This window comes from Oncorhynchus kisutch, linkage group LG9, assembly GCF_002021735.2.
Source record: "Oncorhynchus kisutch isolate 150728-3 linkage group LG9, Okis_V2, whole genome shotgun sequence".
Lineage (NCBI taxonomy): Eukaryota > Metazoa > Chordata > Actinopteri > Salmoniformes > Salmonidae > Oncorhynchus > Oncorhynchus kisutch.
In genome coordinates this window covers 40,740,736-40,762,592 of record NC_034182.2, presented here as the reverse complement: position 1 = coordinate 40,762,592, position 21,857 = coordinate 40,740,736, and the positions used below count along the sequence as shown (strand labels likewise).

Sequence of the window (21,857 nt, the reverse complement as noted above, 5' to 3'; positions counted from 1 at the left end):
GGAGGGCAGGGCAGAGAGCGAGGGGAGGGCAGGGAAGAGAGCGAGGGGAGGGCAGGGAAGAGAGCGAGGGGAGGGCAGGGCAGAGAGCGAGGGGAGGGCAGGGCAGAGAGCGAGGGCGAGGGCAGAGGGCGAAGGCAGAAAACGAGGGCAGAGAGCGAGGGCAGAGAGCGAGGGCAGAGAGCAGAAGGAAGTTGTAGAGATAGAGGGAAGACGTACATACTATTAAATTACTACACTTCAATCGTTCTACTCTACAATCAATTTCGTATTTTATCCAGCTATGTACATTTATGAAAGGCTGCAGCAGTACCATGGAATGTTGGGACCCAGTGGTTCCTCAGATCCATTCCTGAAGCCTGGCTGGGAGGGAGGGGGGGGGTACTGGGACAAAAAAAAAAAGAGCAAGTGGGGGCTTCCTACTCACCAGTCACTTGGTCCACCAGAATGCGTGAGGTAATGATTCGTCCGTACTGAGAGAAGAGCTGCTCTAGTTCTTTCTGAGTCATGGTTTTTGGTAAGCCACTGACGTACAAATTTGCATCTCTAATGGAGGCCGAGCTTGGACGAGCGTAGGACACCTAGAGCGGGAGCAATTACAAGAGACTGGCTAAGTGTCCTCTTCAATACACCAACCACAGACTGGTGTATTGAAGAGGACACTAACCAATGACAGTTCACAGTGAAGAATACCACTAGTGCCCTTACAGAAAACGGTGACGACAGCCTTGAGACACTACCAGAAGTGGAGAAACCCCCCCCCCCCCCCCCTCACGTGTTTATGTCTAACGAGTGCAGGGCCAATCAAAAGCATTGAATTCAATGATAAACATTCAGTGCTCTGAATAAATTGTTCTTTATTTGAAAAAAAAAAAAAATCTACATCTGACACAATTATGGGGAAATTCATATTCACGAGTCTCAATCTCCATGACGGTTTCTGGAACGTTCCAAACCCAAGGGAACAGAACCAGGGTGGGCGTGACATCAAGTGTTTTCTGCACTGATGAAAAACTTTCAGGTTCCAGGCTTAGTCTGGTTCCAGGCCTTTTTGTAAACAGTAGGCTTGTTTGATAAGTATTGTAGGATAATATTAAGTGGGCTTTTGCGTGAGGTTGTATTAGGGATAGGCACGATTATTCTAATATCCAAAAGGGATGTTAGTATTTGATTACTTGATTGAGTTTATTTGTTAGACCCATTTATAAAAAATAAAAAAATAAAATTGTATTATCCTTGTGACATCGTCTGTCACACATATTACACCACAATATAGTGTATTGAAAGCAGGTGTTTCCCAAGTTGATTAAGCAATTAACATCCCATAATGCTTAGAGTCACTTATTCAAATGCTCTGTGGGCCATTATTTTGACTACCATGGGTATGCCCCCATAGGATGACAAAGCCCCCATCCACAGGGCACGAGTAGTCTCTGAATGGTTTCCATGAGCATGAAAATCATGTAAACCACATGACCATCTCAGTCACCAGATCTCAAACCAATTGAACATGTATGGGAGTTTCTGGAGCAACACCTGAGACAGCGTTTTCCAACTTGGTTGTGTATGGTAGGGGTGAAGCCTCACATAGGGACCCTCTGGTCCAGAATCTGAAGGGGCGTAGGACCTAGGGGGGCAGGGAGAATTCGAAGGGGCGTAGAACCTAGGGGGGGGGGGGGGGGGGGAGAATCTGAAGGGGCGTAGGACCTAGGGGGGGGCGGGGAGAATCCGAAGGGGCGCAGGACCTAGGGGGGGCGGGGAGAATCCGAAGGGGCGTAGGACCTAGGGGGGGGGGGGGGAGAATCCGAAGGGGCGTAGGACCTAGGGGGGGGGAGAATCCGAAGGGGCGCAGGACCTAGGGGGGGCGGGGAGAATCCGAAGGGGCGTAGGACCTAGGGGGGGGGCGGGGAGAATCCGAAGGGGCGTAGGACCTAGGGGGGGGCGGGGAGAATCCGAAGGGGCGTAGGACCTAGGGGGGGCAGGGAGAATCTGAAGGGGCGCCTGAAGAATAGAGTTCCAGACAGTTGTAGAATATATGTCAACTTGCATTGCGGCTGTTCTGGTGGCCCAAACGCCCAATTAAAAAGACAACCTGTACTATGACATGCTTACTTTAATAAAAACAAGTTGACCATCGGGGGGGGGGGGGGGGGGGGACAGCGATGCACTAACTTCAAAATAGCAATTATAGGCTCACACTCATCCATCCAAGTTCTTCTGTACACAACCTGTAGGTGTGTTTTGCCTGAACACTGGGACCAAAACTAACTGCTCCGGGTTAGCCAGAAGAATGTGTGTGTGTGTGTGTGTGTGTGTGTGTGTGTGTGTGTGTGTGTTAGATTGTGTTTTTGAAAAACACATCCATGTAATAGAAACAAGGATACCAGATAGTCCACTAGACATGAAGATCAATAGAAACCACAAGGATACCAGATGGTCCACTAGAAAACACAAGGGTACCAGATGGTCCACTAGACATGAAGATCAATAGAAAACACAAGGATACCAGATAGTCCACTAGACATGAAGATCAATAGAAAACACACCTCAAGTCACCTCATTATCTGAGGATACCAATCCCCTTCTACACAGGGCACATACACACAGAGTGAGAGTTTAAGCGTGGGGACAGTGTTGAGCAGTGTGGGTTGCTGCCTCATGGCTGCCCACAGGTCTGTGTGATCTGGACAGTTTACCACGGCCCTATTTCATTAGGTGTCAAACCTGCTAAACGGTCCTCTGCCAAAACCAGCTTCGCAATCTGGCCCAATGGATTTGATCAATAAAAGTCACTCACTCCAATTAAAAATCCCCCCCCCCCCATCCTCACCTTCACACTGCATTTGATGCCAATACAAAGTACCTTCTACTGGCTCGTGTTATGTTTTTTTGCACTTCTGAAAGAGCAGCTGGAGAATTGTGTGTGATACATCTCTATATCTCTCACTTTCGGTGTATGTGGACAACCCTTCCAAATAGTGGATTCTGCTGTTTTCAGCCACACCCCGTTACTGACCGATGTATAGAATCGAGCACAGCCACACAATCTCCATAGACAAACACTGGCAGTAGAATGGGCCTCAGTGACTTTCAATATGGCACCGTCATTAGGATGCCACCTTTCCAACAAGTCAGTTCGTCAAATTTCTGCCCTGCTTGAGCTGCCTTGGTAAACTGTAAGTGCTGTTATTGTGAAGTAAAAACTGCCTCTGGAAGCAACATCAGCACAAGAACTGTTCGTCGGAAGCTTCATTTTACTTTCTTTTAAAAAGGAGAGTCGGTTAAGAACAAATTATTTTTTATTATTACAATGACAGCCCAGGAACAGTGGGTTAACTGTCTTGTTCAGGGGCAGAAGGACAGATGCAACCTTTGGGTTACTGGCCCAAAGCTCTGACCACTAGGCTACCTGCCGCACCTTTCTTCATGAAATGGGTTTCCATGTCCGAGCAGCAGCACACAAGCCTAAGATCACCATGTGCAATGCCGAGCATTGGCTGGAGTGGTGTATAACTCGCCGCCATTGAACTCTGGATCAGTGGAAACACATTCTCTGGAATGATAATCACGCCTCAACATCTGGCAGTCCGACAGACGAATCTGGGTTTGGCAGAAGCCAGGAGAACGCTACCTGCCCCAATGCATAGTACCAACTGTAAAGTTAGGTGGAGGAGGAATAATGGTCTGGGGCTGTTTTCATGGTTCGGGCCTCTTATTTACAGTGAAGGGAAATCTTAACGCTACAGCATACAATGACATTCTAGACAATTCTGTGCTTTGTGGCAACAGTTTGGGGAAGGCCCTTTCCTGTTTCAGCATGACAATGCCCCAGTGCACAAAGAGGAAGTCCATACAGAAATAGTTTGTCAAGATCGGTGTGGAAGAACTTGACTGGCCTGCAGAGAGCCCTGACCTCAGCCCCATCGAACACCTTTGGGATGAATTGGAACGCCGACTGCAAGCCAGGACTAATCACCACCAACATCAGTGCCCAACCTCACTAATGCTCGTTGCTGAATAGAAGCAAGTCCCCGCAGCAAATGATCACAACATCTATTGGAAAGCCTTCCCAGCAGAGTAGAGGCTGTTATTGCAGCAAAGGGGGACAACTCCATATTAATGCCAGTGTGCTAATTTCAAAGTATTCAAAATAATTTCACTATTCAAAACAATAAAAATATGGATATCGAGATAGCATCAAGTTACAAAACCATTAATTGAGGACTTTCTGCACAGGGCAACTCAGGAGAGAAGGTGCAGAGGGAGATGAGCAGGGGCTGGCATGTGACATGGGGCATAGGAGAGATACAGTAGCCAGAGCCAGGCTAGATCAATACTTGTAGCTGCCATAGGTGGTCTATGAACTGACCTGTAAGAGGCCGTCTTTAGCGCTACGTTAGCTAGCCAGCTAGGCTAACTGGAGGAAGGTTTTTGCTTTGCTACACTCCTCATCTACAACAACAACGCCATTCAGATTAAAACATGCTACCCTGTTGGTTACTTGTTGTAGCCTGCTCCTAATTTAGCTAACTTAACTCCGCTCATTTATTTAATTATATTTAGCATCTGCGATCTCCCACTTCACGTCGCTACACATGGAACCTCTGACTAACGAGCGCGACTAGCCTAGTGGTTAGAGCGTTGGACGAGTAACCGGAAGGTTGCAAGATCGAAATCGAACAAATCATTTGTTCAGAGGGCTGTCATTGAAAATAAGAATTTGTTAAAGGACTTAACTAGTTAAATAAAGGCTATTTACTTAACGTCCCTATGTATATTTGAATAAATGTGCCCATTCCTATTTAAGAGGTTTGGGGGGGTTTAGAGACGCAGAACACGTTTTCACAAGCAGCCATTTTCTCCCTCTCTTGGATCAGTGTATGTACCGTGGAAAATCACATCCAATAAAAATCAGCCCCAGCGTTCACAGGTCCTGACGCACTGCATGAAGCAAATGAGTTTCTCCAGCACATCAATACCGGCTCTGCCACACGAATACCAATAAGAGAGCCACCTCCCTGTACCGGCATCATACACAGGCGCTCGGGCACACTACAGCAGCACATGCAACCATAGAAACAGCTCTGCTCTACATATTACAGGCTCCCTCTCCTTGCTTCACAATGACTCTACTTAATACCAAACAGGAAGTTAGAACATTTGGACAGCGCACAATTACCGTGCAATGGTCCATTTTTTGCAACTGGATACTAAGCGTATGGAAATGGCTTAGAATAACAGAATAGAACATTAGAATATAACAGAGTAACATAATAGAACATTAGAATATAACAGTAACATAATAGAACATTGTTATATTCTAAGGTAACATAACAGAACATTGTTATATTCTAAAGTAACATAACAGAACATTGTTATATTCTAAAGTAACATAATAGAACATTAGAATATAACAGATTCTAAAGTAACATAATAGAACATTGTTATATTCTAAAGTAACATAACAGAACATTAGGATAACAGAATAGAACAATAAGAATAAAGTTACCAGGTTAAAATTCCATCATAGTGGACAATTGGATGAAGAATCCCATGTGATCCTTGAGGCATCGGTGGGTGTTTGCTTACCTTAATGGTTTTGGTCTGTAGTCTCAGGCCATTTAATGTGTTAATGGCTTTCTCTGCATCTTTCGGGTCCACGTAATTCACAAATCCATAACCTAGGCTCTGCCCTGCAATCAGAAAACAAAACCAATTAGAATTACTAAAGTTAAACTGTGGGCAGATCAGGTCTGTCTTTTATTTAACGAGGCAAGTCAGTTAAGAACAAAATTGTTATTTACAATGACGGCCTACCGGGGAAAAGTGGGTTAACTGCCTTGTTCAGAATGACAGATTTTTACCTTGTCAGCTAGGGGATTAGATCCAGCAACCTTTCGGTTACTGTGCTTAACGCTCTAACCACGAGGCTACCTGCCACCCTACCCACACAAACCAATGCATAAAGACTGGAACTGTTGTACATCTATCTACTTTAAAGAGCCTATGATGAACTTGAAGCCTCAAAATGTTTGAGCTTAAAGTCACACAAAAAAAAAAAAAAATCCAGATTCCAGACTTTGAATATCACAGATTTAGGTGTTTGGAAGTGGAAAATGTCGCCGAGTCTGTTGAACACAGAGGGAAAACAAGTCCTGGAGGCCTCCCATTCTCATAACTTGACTTTACATACTGCACATCTTTGGCCTCATTTCTCTTCATGTTCTGTTTGAACTGGCTGGTGATTTAGAGTCTCCCATGGCCCAGTGTATTTAGCTTAAGCCGTATGCTGCTCGTGCTAGCTACCTCAGATATTGGGTAAATCACGAGACGTCCCTCCCCCTTCTAGCTCGCAACCCTGCACGTCCCTCCCCCTTCTAGCTCGCAACCCTGCACGTCCCTCCCCCTTCTAGCTCGCAACCCTGCACGTCCCTCCCCCTTCTAGCTCGCAACCCTGCACGTCCCTCCCCCTTCTAGCTCGCAACCCTGCACGTCCCTCCCCCTTCTAGCTCGCAACCCTGCACGTCCCTCCCCCTTCTAGCTCGCAACCCTGCACGTCCCTCCCCCTTCTAGCTCGCAACCCTGCACGTCCCTCCCCCTTCTAGCTCACAACCCTGCACGTCCCTCCCCCTTCTAGCTCGCAACCCTGCACGTCCCTCCCCCTTCTAGCTCACAACCCTGTATCCTGGATATCTACAATAGAGGACATCCCATGTCTTTCAATAACAATGGATTCAACCACAGGAAATTCTATTTAAAAAAATAAAAAATAAAAATCCACATGCCAACTGGCAACATTTGAAACAGCTATTAAGGGCTAGGCTCAGAATCTTGGCCCATCTTGACAAAAGGTCGTGAAGTCACCAATTGCCGGAAGATTCCTCTGCTTCGAAGTGAGTCATCTGACACAGACGAGCGCCGAGGTTCAACGTGTTCCCCTCTTATCATATATTTCCAAAATCTACAATAGATTTGACACCCACTCCTTATGGGCACACTGTCAATTCAATTTCCTCCACCCACTCCATTTAGTCTGCAATTCCACCGGTGGTCAAGTTCACAAGCAACTTCAAAATATATGAATAAATATAGATATGAATAAATTAAGATATGGAAACCTAATATGAGATTAGATTGAAATATTGGGAGGGGGGCATTTTCATAATCCCATGGTAGCACCCACAAATGACCCTTTAAACCAAATGCACAAAACGTACACAATGTACGTAATGCTTCAATGTGGGATGTAGATTCAACAAAAGGGTGACTTTCTACAGGCCTCTCTTCAGTCTGTCATTTTACATGCTATAAAAAAATAAAAAAATAAAAAGACTCACTCCCATTCTGGCTTCAATGTGGACCATCACCGTGAGTCAGTGCTTGCACGGGTTCCTCAACTGCTATAAAGAACAGTTGATAAATTCACCTTGCATTAAAAAATATATATATATATATAAAAATAAATATTTACAAAAATTGGGGAAAGCTATAGAGCCAGGAGAAAACACAGTGAGCCTTTGAAATGAGCTGGTAGGATGACACTTCCATTTGAACCTAGAGGGCAAACAAATCCTGACTGGATTCTGCTATGTTGAGAAAAATACAGAGCTTCTTATGGGTAGTCTTTTCCTATGGATAATCCCTTTGTTCTGATTAGGCAGATGTTTGAGGAGCCCATACTCTAATTGGTTCCCCAGACATCGCAGGCAATCCAGTCAAAACAGGGAGATTGCACTAGAGGACATACAGGTTCATCTCTCAGGATGTCTGGTGATTACGCAACATCTTGAGGTAGCTAGCACGAGACACTTCCTGTTGTTCACACTCGTCTGAAGATTTAAAAAAAAAAATAATAACAATTTAAATCCATACCCAACAGCTATAAAAGCTCACCAACGCAGGCAATCCCACCTAGTCCAAACCATCATAACAGTCCTTAACCACCTCATAGTTACATTGTTCAAAGACGGTTGTCAGATTAACAATTCAGGTGTATTCCAGACATGTTCCACTAATAAATCTTGTCTGTCAAAAGTAACACACAACTCAAGATTGATCCGTTTGTTTAGAAGACTACCAAGAGAATAAAAGAAACAGGCTTCAATGTAAATATCATAATTTAAGATTGTTCAATCCTAGTCCATTATTAGAGCCAGGACAATGCCAGTATTGCAATTTGTTTCATGGTAACAACAAAAAAAGCTGCTGCTGTAAGTATAAAATAGTGTGATTATAGCTTGGATGACAATGTTTCCAACATTAGGGCCGATTTCCGAAAGAAGTTAAAACCACTGTGTTTTATTTCCTTGCCACAACAAGAATGAGTATTGCGTCGCTAGTATCGTCCCGACCCCCCCTATCCATTATGCATTCATACGGTTTCCATACGCATCTCTCATGGGAGAAAAGGCCTTAATCCAGACATCATCCCGCGTGACAGTCTAAATAGTATAGCCAGTTTACATGCAAATGCATCACTTTTTCAAAATGGAACAAGCAGAATATGGCACAAAGCACAGTGATTTCACAGGTTGTTAGCCTCGCTGCGTATTGTGTATAATTATGGAGAGTGGCTTTATTTCCCCCAGAGAGAAATGGGTATCCCTCATTAGAGACAGAGCACAGTGTAGTACCGGGCATGCAGGGACATGGATGCATTTAGCTCAAAAACACAGAGCATTATATTTTTAGACTTGGAACACACCATTATGAGGTGGAGTTACGGAGAAGCACAGGAGCCTAACCAGGAGACCGTCTTTCTTTTGAAAGCTTCTCAGCTATATGTAAGCATGGTAAAATATTCAACACCATTCATATTTTAGAAGGGAGAGGGTTGTTCGTGTACAGGTAAGGCCTATTTAATGAAGACGGGCTACACCGGGAATAGATCAACGTCATTGACAATCACCTACGGCTCTATTGCAATGGGACTAGTATTACTAGAGATGTTGGTTGTGTAACTCTTAGCCGAGCAGGTGCCTTATTCCTAAGGACGATTGACACGGGATTCCTTTTTACAAACTACACCATGTAAAAAACAATATATACTTTAAAAAACAATTTTTTAAAACTTCTCTCATTCAATTGATTCATGAGCTGGAGACTTTATTCTTGGGTATGAATATCGTCAACAGCCTGTCTAGACAATATAAGGCTTCACTAATAACTCGTGCTACGCTTCCAAATGTATAGGTGTCCCCATAATATTTTGAGGCAGTGTGATCATTACTTTAATGAGCCACAGTAGACCCCCCCCTCCCTCCCTCTCCGTGATGTGCTGAACAGCTTGAGATGCGTTATTAGGAAGTGAACTTGCCATTTCCAAAAAGTTTACCTCAGTAGGGAAACCTGGGATTTTTATTGTCCTTTAATTAAAACTGAGCGATTTGGAGATGTTTACTTTCTGTTCATTGGCATAAAACACGCCTATAAAACACAAGTACTCACTGTGAAACTTGATAAAATAATGTAGGTAATTCATATGAACTATATGCACAGCACTTGATCAAACTGCAGCAGCATCTGTCAAAGGAACGTCTGGTAAAACACAGGCCTGTTGCACGGGGCTAGTATTATCAGAGGACCTTGGAGTTTGCCAAAATAAATAAATAAAACCACTCGCCCGCCATATTAAAAAAATAACCGACAAGGCAGGTACACACACGGGACTAAAATGTACAAACTTATGAATGTTTGCTCAAATATATTTTGCACGGAGCAAATGTGTTGTGCTGAGCGAGAACTTGAATATTGTAAAAAAATAAAAAACTCTGCAACTTCCAGCGCTCATTTACTGTTAACACGGAGGCTGTACCAGTTATGTTAGTAGCCTGTTTGGCCACTTAAAACTACGGCTATATTAATAATGTAGGCCTACCATCAAAAACTAAATGGGGAAAAAGCATACCATTACATTTTACCAGCTGTTCTGTCAGTCAGCATACAGACTATTGGCTAATATATTGAACACCACACGTTGGCTATGTACATTCCATGAGACTTTTGGAAAAAAACATGCACCTGTTTATCCACTTGTCCTTCATACACAGTGAAAGAATGTTTTTTTTTTTTAATGTAAATTTGACCCTTTTTTCCCCTCCCTAATTTCATGGTATCCAATTGTTAGTAATTACTATCTTGTCTCATCGCTACAACTCCCATACGGGCTCGGGAGAGACGAAGGTTGAAAGTCATGCGTCCTCCGAAACACAACCCAACCAAGCCGTACTGCTTCTTAACACAGCCCGCATCCAACCCGGAAGCCAGCCACACCAATGTGTCGGAGGAAACACCGTGCACCTGGCAACCTTGGTTAGCGCGCACTGCGCCTGGCCCGCCACAGGAGTCGCTGGTGCGCGATGAGACAAGGAAGGATATCCCTACCGGCCAAACCCTCCCCAACCCGGACGACGCTAGGCCAATTGTGCGTCGCCCCACGGATCTCCCGGTCGCGGCCGCCTGCGACAGAGCTTGGGCTCAAACCCAGAGTCTCTGGTGGCACAGCTAGCGCTGCGATGCAGTGCCCTAGACCACCGCGACACCCGGGAGGCGTGTGACTGAATGTTTGATGCAAGAAACCACTTTACCAAATAAAGACTCATAATATTATTACAGAAGACGAATTATACTACCCTCTTCCTATTGGCTAATTCAAGCCCATTAAACTACAACACCCCTTTAAGACAAAGAAACAAAAAGCTCGCTTTTCAAATACGTATAGAAATGCACACATTTGGTGCTCTTGTAGGAAGCCCAATTGCTGACTATAAAATATCTATAACTGGGGAAATAACTCACTAACTAGCACAGAATATAATAAAAAATGTGCACACGTGGCTACTATGCAGGGGGGGGGGGGGTCTTATGATCTTCAGAGTCTACCAACGGTATAAGGCAACGCACTACACTGAGGCAAGGTTCAAACGCAAATGAAAACAGATAGAATTCTCACTATAGCTACAGACTATAGCTACAGACTCACTACCAAGTCCCTGTGTGCGAGTTATAACCAGCAGAGATGTCTAGGTAACCTTAATACACTGAGCAGTCACGGTCCAGCAACGTCGGCCTCATCTGGGGTCTCAAACTCTTTCCATGGAAGGTCTAGTGTCTAGCTGTTTTTTTTACCTTCAATTAGGACCTAGACAACAAGGTGAGGGGAGTTCCTAACTAAATCATTGACCTTAATTCAATCAATCAAGTACAAGGGAGGATCAAAAACAGGCAGACACTCTTCCCTCAGCGGAATGAAGTTTGACACATGATCTACAGTCATGTCAATGTTATGCCTTTGAGCTCGGCAGCGTTTCCCCTTCCTTCACACAGCCACGGATATAAATATGATATTTTAGATTTCCACCTAGAAAAGACACTGAAACAAATACAGGTGTATATTGCAGTGAAAAATGTCACCTCAGGTAAAAAAAATTCTGGACAAAAAAAATCCTGTGAAATGTTAAGCCTAGGAAGTAGTCGTTTTCCATTAAAAAGGAAAACTAATGTTTCATGTCCAGATACCCAAAGGGGTGCCATTGCTTGTGACATAATGGATGACAGGAGCAAGCCATCTTAAAAGAACAAGTTAAAAACCAGTGATATTGTAACTTTTTTTTTTCTTTTTTCTTTTTAAAATCAGTCCTTTCTCAAGTCAATCTCAGGTTTGCTGCTGGGTAAGTTTTCATAATGGCTTTCACTTAGAGATGCCATCTAATTATAACATTTTGCTCAGAGACTTATCGCCTCACTAAATATAATCTTTAAAAAGCGAGATCCATGCTTTAATTGGGGATAAAAAGCACAACGTTCCATAATTCATGACACTGGAGAATAAAATGGCATCACGTTAGCGAGGGGGGGGGGGTGTATGCAACAGAGACAAATGCCCATGACATCATCCACCCATAAACCACCACATGGCTGTTCTCAACTGATAACCCCCCCCCCCCAAAAAAAATCAACATTTACAACTTCAAAAGAAAACAATTGAGCACCTGTTAACAATTCAATAGCATCTGCATACCTTACCTGTTATTTTGTCTCGAACTAATTTACAGGACTCAATTTCCCCGATGCTCCCAAACAAACTCTTGAGCTCTTCTTGGGTCATGTTCTGAGGCAGGTAGTTGACTATCAAGTTAGTTTTACTGTCCTCCATGCTCCCCGACTCTACCGGAGAGGAGCAGTTGTTTGAGATTGTTGAGGGACCGTTGCTCGTGTTGTTGCAAGTGGGCCCATTGGACAGCTGTGTTTCCATGGCTGCGATTACCTGCTAAAAGGAGACAGAAAAATAAACACTACTTCAAAAACATTAATTACTTCTACATACATTCAAGGTTTTAATATATTTGATTTGAAAACACACTTTTGATATTAACGAATTTGTAAATAAAACTTGGAAAGCATTTTAAATTCTAAAATGCATTTACCCTCTAGGGTAGGGGGCAGCATTTGGAATTTTGGATGAAAAGCATGCCCAAATTAAACGGCCTGCTACTCGGGCCCGGAAGATATATGCATATAACTGGTAGATTTGGATAGAAAACTCTAAAGTTTCCAAAACTGTTAAAATAGTGTCTGAGTATAACAGAACTGATTAGTAGGCGAAAACCTGAGAAAAATCCATTCAGGATGTTTGTTTTTGTAGTTTTCTATTCAATGCCATTACAGTATCCATTGACATTAGTACTCAATTTGCAGTTCCTATGCCTTCCACTAGACCACTTCTTATAAATGAGGGAGTAAGACCAGTCTGAACGAGTGGACCTTAACGTGCCTTTCTTGTTTACCTTTTATATTGATGACGTTATTGTCCGGTTGAAATATTATAGATCGTTTAGGCAAAAAAAAAAAAAGAGGATTGAATATAAACATCGTTTGACATGTTTCTATGAACTTTAAGGATACATTTTTGATTTTTTTTGTCTGCCTGTTTTGACTTAGTTTGAGCCTGTGGATTACTGAAGAAAACACGCTAACAAAACGGAGGTTTTTGGATATATAGAGACTTCATCGAACAAAAGGAAGATTTATTGAGTAAATGAATGTCTTCTGATTAACACCATATGAAGATCATCAAAAGACAAGGGATTAATTTTCTATTTCTGAGTTTTGTTATAGTTTGTAATAATTTGTCAACCTGGGCTATGTTCTGGGCTAGGTATGTTCTGGGCTAGGTATGTTCTGGGCTAGGTATGCTTTCGCCAAAAAGCCTTTTATAAATATGACACTGGTTGGTTTAACAAGAAGTTCATCTTTAAACCTATGTTTTGTTTTCAGAATTTTTATAAATGAGCATTTCTGTAATTGAATTTGGTGCTCTGCAACCTCACTGGATATTGGCCAGATGGGACCACAACCTCTCTAGTGGCGTCCCACATAACCTCTCTAGGGTAACCCCAGTATTTGAAAACTGTACAAATAAAATTTTGGTAAACTTTCACAAATAACCCTTAAAATACTCAAATAAAAACACTTGTATATTTAAATGCACTGATAAATAAAATAAGGTATATTAAATACCAGATACTCAAATACATACGTATTTGAAGCCAGCTAATGTTAATAAATCCAACAGCAAGCTGACAAATTTGATAGTTAAAGGATGCTCTTTACATGGAGGATTCAAACTGAAGCCATATCACTCTTATAGCCTCACTTTTGGGAAGAGTAAAGTTGGACCTGAACTGTAAAAACACACGTGTGTTAGTGTTGTATATTTTTTAGCAGTGTATATGTATATGATTGTTCATTCAAATCGCCACCAGGTTTTTTTTCAGCTGTTCAGAAATATGAGGTAGGCATAGGGTACATCATGTCGATCAAATGGGTTGAGGGTTCAGAAGGAGGGCGAGAACAAAGCATAGTGAAAAACTTGAATGTGTAAAATAACACGCGCAAAAGGTGATTTGGATCCTTAGTTCTGAGAAGTACGTTTCCAGAAGGGCAAAAACTATTTGTACCCTCTGCCTAGGGCCTATATAAATTTAACTTCCAAGACCATAGCAGAGGTTAAATAAACTGTCAGGATGCTGCAGCAATGTGTAATTTCCCTTCGTGTGACAGGGATGGGACCTTAAAGGACCATGAAAAGTGCAATGTGTTACTGTAATCAAGTTATCAACTTCCTGGATTCCATAATTACAGTTAAGTTGGTCCTGGTCAGGACTTGTCAGAAATAAATAAATCCTTCAATTTTAACTAACCCATCCTTCAAATGGTATCTCAAATATGAGACAGAGGTGCATCGACTGCCTTTGAATAAGTGTAAAGTGGAGTCGTGTTCAGGGAAACCAAAATGGTTCCAGCAGGCTGCGCATTCCTCTTAGAGGCCAATATGAGAAACTCTTCATTTGTAATGTCAAGCGGATATCAAGCTGGCAGAATACCCTGATCAACTAAAGTGAGATTCTGCACTGTGGTAGGTTTGCACAATAGGTTGTTTGCAACTAAGTGTTGACCAAATATCGCTATTGAGACTTCCAAAACAAACTTGGGTGAACTGTTAGAATCATAGCAATGAAACAAGTATATGATTGGAATAGTGTTTCCCAGGGGACCCTAGTGACATTTGAACACTGAAAATTCTCTTCCCATTCCTGTCCGATTCAGAACATGTGGTAGCACAAATATGCAGATCTAGGTATACCACCACTGTATTAGAGCTAAAGTTTCCTAACCAGAATTGCATATGTGTAGCTTGCTAAGACTAACTAGCATTTTGCAGATAGCAATTTGGAAACTAACAGTAATCTGCCGGAGAACTGGCACCTGTGCCTGCCTGATTGAGTGACAGGGAAAGGGGGATACCTAGTCAATTGTACAACTGAATGCCTTCAACTGAAATTTGTCGTCCTCATTTTGCCCAACCTCTGAATCAGAGAGGTGCCGATGGGCTGCTTTTCTACATTGGCAGTAGAATGGCCTTACTGAAGAGCTCAGTGACTTAATGTCACACAGTCATAGGATTCCACCTTCCCAACAAGTCAGTGTCAGGTTTCTGCCCTGCTAGAGCTGCCACGGTCTACCGTAAGTGTTGTTATTGTGAAGTGGAAACGTCTAGGACAGGGCTGCCCAACCCTCTTCCTGGAGATCTACAGTCCTGAGGGTTTTCAGTCAACCATAATTTAGCATATCTGATTTGGCTAGTTAAGGTCTTGTTGAGCAGCTAAATTAGTAGAATCAAAGTGTGTTAAATTAGGGTTGGACTGAAAACCCACAGGACAGTAGATCTCCAGGAAGGTGGTTGGGGAGCCCTGATCTAGGAGCAAAAACGGTTAGGCCCAGGAAGTGGTAAGCCACACAAGTTCTCAGAGTGGGACCGCAAAGTGCTGAAACATGTAAAAACAGTCTGTCCTTGGTTGCAACACCCACTACCGAGTCCCAAACTTCCTCTGGAAGCAACATTAGCACAAGGACTGTTCGTCGGGAGCTTAATGAAATGGGTTTCCATGGGCAAGCAGCTGCACACAAGCCTAAGATCACCATGCTAAGCATTGGCTGGAGTGGTGTAAAGCTTGCCGCCATTTAACTCTGGAGCAGTGGAAATGCGTTCTCTGGAGTGATGAATCACGCTTCACCATCAGACACCGACAGACAAATCTGGGTTTGGCGGATGCCATTAGAACTCTACCTGCCCCAATACATAGTGCCAAATGTAAAGTTTGGTGGAGGAGGAATAATGGTCTGGGCTTGTTTTTCCATGGTTCGGGCTACGCCCCTTAGTTCCAGTGAAGGAAAATCCTAACGACAGCATAAACAGTGGGTTAACTACCTTGTTCAGGCGCAGAACGACAGATTTTAATCTTGTCAGCTCGGGGATTCATTTACTGGCCCAACATTAACCACTACGCTACCTGCCACCCCAAAAGTGACATACTAGATGGTTTGTCGAGATCGGTGTGGAAGAACTTGACTGGCCTGCAGAGCCCTGACCTCAACCCCATGGAACACCACTGGGATGAATTGGAAAGCAGACTGCGAGCCATGCCTAATCTCCCAACATCAGTGCCCGACCTCACTAATTCTTGTGGGTAAATGGAAGCAAGTCCCCGCAGCAGTATTCCAACATCTAGTGGAAAGCCTACTCAGAAGAGTGGAGGCTGTTACAGCAGCAACGTGGGGGGACTAACTCCATATTAATGCTCGTGATTTTGGAATGAGATGTTCAACGAGCAGGTGTCCACATATTTTTGGTCATGTAGAGATGGATATATAGATACACGCACACCAAGAATAAACGCAACATGTAAAGTGTTGGTCCTATGTTTTATTAGCTGAAAGATACTATAAAATGTTCCATACACAAAAATATTATTTATCTCAAATTTTGTGCATAAATGTGTGTTTGCATTTGTGTGTGAGTATTTCTCTTTTGCCAAGATAAACCATCCACCTGATATGCCACACCTATCAAGAAGCTGATTAAACAGCATGATCATTGCACTGGTGCACCCTGTGCTGGAGACAAAAGGTCACTAAAAGGCCACTGGTGTCCCAGTGGCTGCACCCATGCACAGTTGTGAAATCCATAGATTAGGGCTTAATGAAATTTAAAATTGACAAATTTATGTATAGAAACTATAACTTGAAATTGTTGCATTTATATTTTTTGTTCAGTATGTATGCATACAAACACTGCATACGGAAAGTATTCAGACCCCTTGACTTTTTCAACATCGTTAGGTTACAGCCTTATTTTAAAAACAGATTAAATAGTTTTCCCCTCAATCTACACACAAACAATAATGACACACCAAACACAGGCTAAGAATGTTTTGCAAATTTCTATACATAATTTTTTTAATCTATACAAAATACTCAGTACTTTGTTGAAGCACCTTTTGCAGCCTTGAGTCTTACCAGGTATGACGCTACAAACTTGGTATACCTGTATTTGGGGAGTTTCTCCCATTCTTCTCTGCAGATTCTCTCAAACTCTGCCAGGTTGGATGAGGAGCGTCACTGCACAGCTATTTTTCAGGTCTCAAGAGACATTTGGTCGGGTTCAAATCCGGCCTCTGGCTGGGCCACTCTGGGACATTCAGAGACTACCCACTCCTGTGTTGTCTTGGCTGGGTGCTTAGGGTCGTTGTGAACCTTCGCCCCGTCGGTGGTCCAGAGCACCCTGGAGCAGGTTTTAAAAGACCTCTGTACTTTGCGCTGTTCATCTTTCCCACTATCCTGACAAGTCTCCCAGTCCCTGCAGCTGAAAACCATCCCCACAGCATGATGCTGCCACCATGCTTCACGGTACGGATGGTTTTGGCCAGGTGATGTGCGGTGCCTGGTTTCTTCCAGATGTGACACTTGGCATTCAGGCCAATTAGTTCCAACTTGGTTTCATCAGACCAGAGAATCTTGTTTCTCATGGTCCGACAGTCCTTTAGGGCTCCCGGGTGGCGCAGCGGTCTAAGGCACTGCATCTCAGGGCTAGAGGCATCACTACAGACAGCCTGGATTTGAAATAGGGTATCACAACCGGCCGTGATTGGGAGTCCCATAGGGTGGCGCATAAGAGGCAGGTTAGGCAGGATGAGGCCGTCATTGTAAATAAGAATTTGTTCTTATGTATATATATATTAAAGTGTTTTATTTAAGGTGCCTTTTGGCAAACTTCAAGCGGGCTGTCATGTGCTGTTTACTGAGGAGTGGCTTCCATTTGGTCACTACCATAAAGGCCTGATTAGTAGAGAGTTGCAGAGATGGTTTTCCTTCTGGAAGGTTCTCCCATCTCCACAGAAGAACTGTCAGAGAGACTATAGTTTTTTGGTCAATTCCCTGACCAAGGCCCTACTTCCCTTGCGCATTTAAGAATGGAGGCCACTGTGTTCTTGGGAACCTTCAAATGCTGCAGACATTTTTTGGTACCCTTCCCAAGATCTGTACTGCGACACAATCCTGTCTGAGCTCTACGGACAATTTCTATTACCTCATGGCTTGTTTTTTTGCACTGACATGCACGGTCAACTGTGGGACCTTCCAAATCATGTCCAAAACAATTGAATGTACCACAGGTGGACTCAAAGTTGTAGAAACATCAAGGTTGATCAATGAAAACAGGATGCATCAGAGGTCAATTTCAAGTCTCATAGCAAAGGGTCTTAATACTTATGTAAATAAAAAAAAGGTGTTTATTTTTCATTAAAATGTGCAAAAACTTTAAAAACCTGTTATCGCTTTGTCATTATGGGTTAGTGTGTGGATTGAAGGGGGAAAAAATATTTCATCCACTTTAGAATAAGGTTGTAACGTAAGAACGCACTGTGTGTATACATACAGTTGAAGTCGGAGGATTACATTAACGAGTTAACGTAACCACTCCACAAATTTCTGGTTAACAAACTATACGTTTCGGCAAGTTGGTTAGGACATTACTTTGTGCATGACAATTTTTCCCAAAAAATGTTAAGACAGATTATTTCACTGTATCACAATTACAGTGGGTCAGAAGTTCATACATTAAGTTGACTGTGCCTTTTAAACAGCTTGGGAAAATTATGTCATGGCTTTAGAAGCTTCTGATAGGCTAATTGACATAATTTGAGTCAATTGGAGGTGTACCTGTACCTATTTCAAGACCTACCTTTAAACTTAGTGCCTCTTTGCTTGACATCATGGGAAAGATAAAAAAATATCATTCAGAAAAATAATTGAAGACCTCCACAAGGCTGGTTCATCCTTGGGAGCAATTTCCAAACGCCTGAAGGAACCACGTTCATCAGTACAAACAATAGTATGCAAGTATAAACACCATGGGACCACGCAGCCATCATACCGGTCAGGAAGGAGACGCGTTCTGTCTCCTAGAGATGAACACACCCTGGTGCGTAAGGTGCAAATCAATCCCAGAATAACAGCCAAGGACCGTGTGAAGATGTAGGCCTTGAAATACATCCACAGGTACACCTTCAATCGACTCAAATTATGTCAATTAGCCTATCAGAAGCCATGACATTTTCTGGAATTTTCCAAGCTGTTTAAAAAGGCACAGTCAACGTATGTAAACTTCTGACCCACTGGAATTGTGAATTTAAAAATCGGTCTGTAAACAATTGTTGGGAAAATATCCTAACCGACTTGCCAAAACTATAGTTTGTTAACCAGAAATTTGTGGAGTGGGTGATTTTTTTTTTTTCATGACTCCAACCTAAATTGTATGTGAACTTCTGTTTTCTGATAGAAAATGGGGCACTATTCAAAAGGGGGGCATACCACAATATTATTTTGGCCGAAATATCGCTACTTTGACTCCAAGGATTGATTTATTTTTTGCTAGGTTGCGTTAGCCAGCGCTAGTTGGCAGTAACTTCGCCAAATCTCAGGTATTTTTCATCCTGTAGCTTGTTCTCCATCTTTGTAAATAGTGAGCCATCATTTCCTCAGCATTTATTTCCATGACGGATCAAAATGACGTGTCTGCAGCAGACCTAGTGAGCGATATGTTTGTAACATCAAATCGCAATATATAAAGAAAATCGCAAAATATATCCTATCGCCACCTAAGTATCGTGACGTCCCTGGCCATTCCCAGCCCTAACGGACCGTGAAAATCAGTAGGTCATCTCCATTATTCAAGTCAGTGTTGTGAATACAAACACAGTTGCTAGACTACACAACTGTGAAAATACTGGGACTACAAAAACAACAAAAAAGTGCAAGGGGATAGGATGTCATACTTCTACAAAAAAAACTACATCTCCCTACAAGTATTTCAAATGCTATACTACTTTAAGTGCATACATTCAGTCATTATCAAAGTGACCGTTTTAGACCATACCAAATGGACAGACTACCACAAATTTCTCGTAACCAAAGTGGAAAAGCAACCGTAAATTTGCCTAATATTGAACACAAAATACATTTCTGGCAAAATTGGTGAGAGCTAGTCAGTCCTTGGTATGGCCTGACACGATGAGCATTTTTTTTTTTTATAGTTAAAAAAATTGGCCCAAATGAATTGAAGATGAAGTGCAACCAACCCCAGTCCAAGGCTCTGTCGCCCACGAACCACTTCTAAGCAGAGAAGCCACGTCGCACAGTCTGACTGCCATGTTAGTTTGGAGTTGCCGTCTGCAAATATGGGACACAAGAAGCACTGCATGTTAGATTCAACGGAACAAAAAGGGGGGGAATCACTTCATTGTTGGGAGAGGGGAGGTCATAATAAGTAAGTCATCTTTAGGAAGGAGCAGAAATGAAAACGGGGAGGAAATATCTGTAGGGAGTTAGAATCAAGAAAGAAAGAAAAAAATCAGGCCACGCAAAACAGGAACAAGCATGAGTAATGATAATTAGTTGAATGGATGGGATGCGTCAGAGGTAAAAACCCATAGAGTTGCACAGTACAGCTTACATCTGAAGCTCGCCCGATACAGCGCCACTGCTTTTTATTATACTGACATTCACTAACCAATGATCAAGTAGCTCACAAAGCACCCCCCCGCCCCCCCCAATCTGATGTCATTCAAAATTACAATTTGCTTGATCACATGAGACACATTGAGCTACAGTCAGGTCTTTGTTAACCCTAAGCCAGGTTATAACCACAACAAGTCAGGTAAATCTAAGCTTTGCTACATCAAAAATAATCAAAGTGGATACGTTTGATATATAATATATATTATATTTTTTTATATATTTTTTTTAATACCATCGTCTCCAGAGGGAGATCTGTCATGCTTTGTTGTGGGTGAACTGGACCTTCCTCAGACTTCCGACTGTGGCGAAACGTATCCACTTTGATTATTTTTTATATATATTTTCATATAAATATATATTTTTTTAAAGCTGTAGTCAAAACGGAAATATCACCTAGTTAAAAAAAAAAAGAAAGAAAAGAAAACGAAATCTTTAACTGCCATAAATGTAACCAGAAAAAAAAGCTAAGCATGACTTGGAAAAAGGTAACCTCTCTCAAAGCAGTGGAAGTGTTAAATCACTGACAACCCCCCCCCCCCCCCCCCCCCAAAAAAAATGTAGGCAAACATTTCAAAGGCTGTTACAGTTCATAGAATGAAAAAAAAATTATAGGTCAATTAAAATGTATTAAATTAGGCCCCAATCTATGGGATGTCACATGACTGGGAATACAGATATGTATAGGTTGGTCAGGTACCTTAAAAAAAAAGGTAGGGGTCAGCTGGATCAGAAAACCAGACAGTATCTAGTGTGACCATATCTCATGCTGCGTCACACTTCTGTCGCATAGAGTTGGATCAGGCTGTTTATTGTGTCCTGTGGAATGTTGTCCCCCTCCTCAATGGCAGTGCGAATTTTGCTGGATATTGGAGGGAACTGGAGAAACGCCGTCGTGGGCAAGCCATGGAAGAAGACATTTTCAGCTTCCCGGAATGTTGTAGAGGAGTTCGACCTTGGCCATGCTGAAACATGAGGTGATGGCGGCAGATTCAGGATCTCAAGGTATCTTTGTGCATTCAAATTGCCATCGATAAAATGCAATTGTGTTCATTGTCTAGCTTATGTATGCCCCAATACCATAACCCCACCATGGGGCATTTTTTCCCCACAATGTCGACATCAGCAAACTGCTCACCCACACGATGCCATACGTGGGTATGCGATTGTGAGGCCGGTTGAAGGTACTGCCAAATTCTCTAAAATGACATTGGAGGCAGCTTATGGTAGAGAAATGAACATTCAACGGTGGACATTCTTGTAGTCAGCATGCCAATTGTATGCGCCCTCAAAACTTGAGACATCTGTGGCATTGCGTTGTAACAAAACTGCACATTTTAGTGCCCTTTTATTGTCCCGAGGACAAGGTCCCCCCCCCTGTGTATTGATGATGCCGTTTAAGCAGATTCTTGATATGCCACAGCTGTCAGGTGGATGAATTACCTTGG

The 21,857-nt window shown here is 42.6% G+C and overlaps 1 protein-coding gene across 7 annotated transcripts in view; it reads right to left on the bottom strand.

The window, feature by feature from the left end:
• Positions 1-21,857, bottom strand: part of elavl2 (ELAV like neuron-specific RNA binding protein 2) — a 50,817-nt gene that overhangs the window by 12,664 nt on the left and 16,296 nt on the right. For 5 of the 7 annotated variants that reach the window (XM_031832595.1, XM_020491733.2, XM_020491732.2 and 2 more), the window contains exons 2-5: positions 19,974-20,064; positions 12,022-12,265; positions 5,587-5,690; positions 425-578 (exon numbers count right to left, since the gene is read on the bottom strand). In XM_031832595.1, the coding sequence (XP_031688455.1) occupies positions 425-578; positions 5,587-5,690; positions 12,022-12,265; positions 19,974-20,045 (574 nt within the window). In that variant the 5' untranslated portion in view covers positions 20,046-20,064. The remainder of the gene's footprint in view (positions 1-424; positions 579-5,586; positions 5,691-12,021; positions 12,266-19,973; positions 20,065-21,857) is intronic. The other 2 variants (XM_020491736.2, XM_031832597.1) reach the window with 1 other exon arrangement.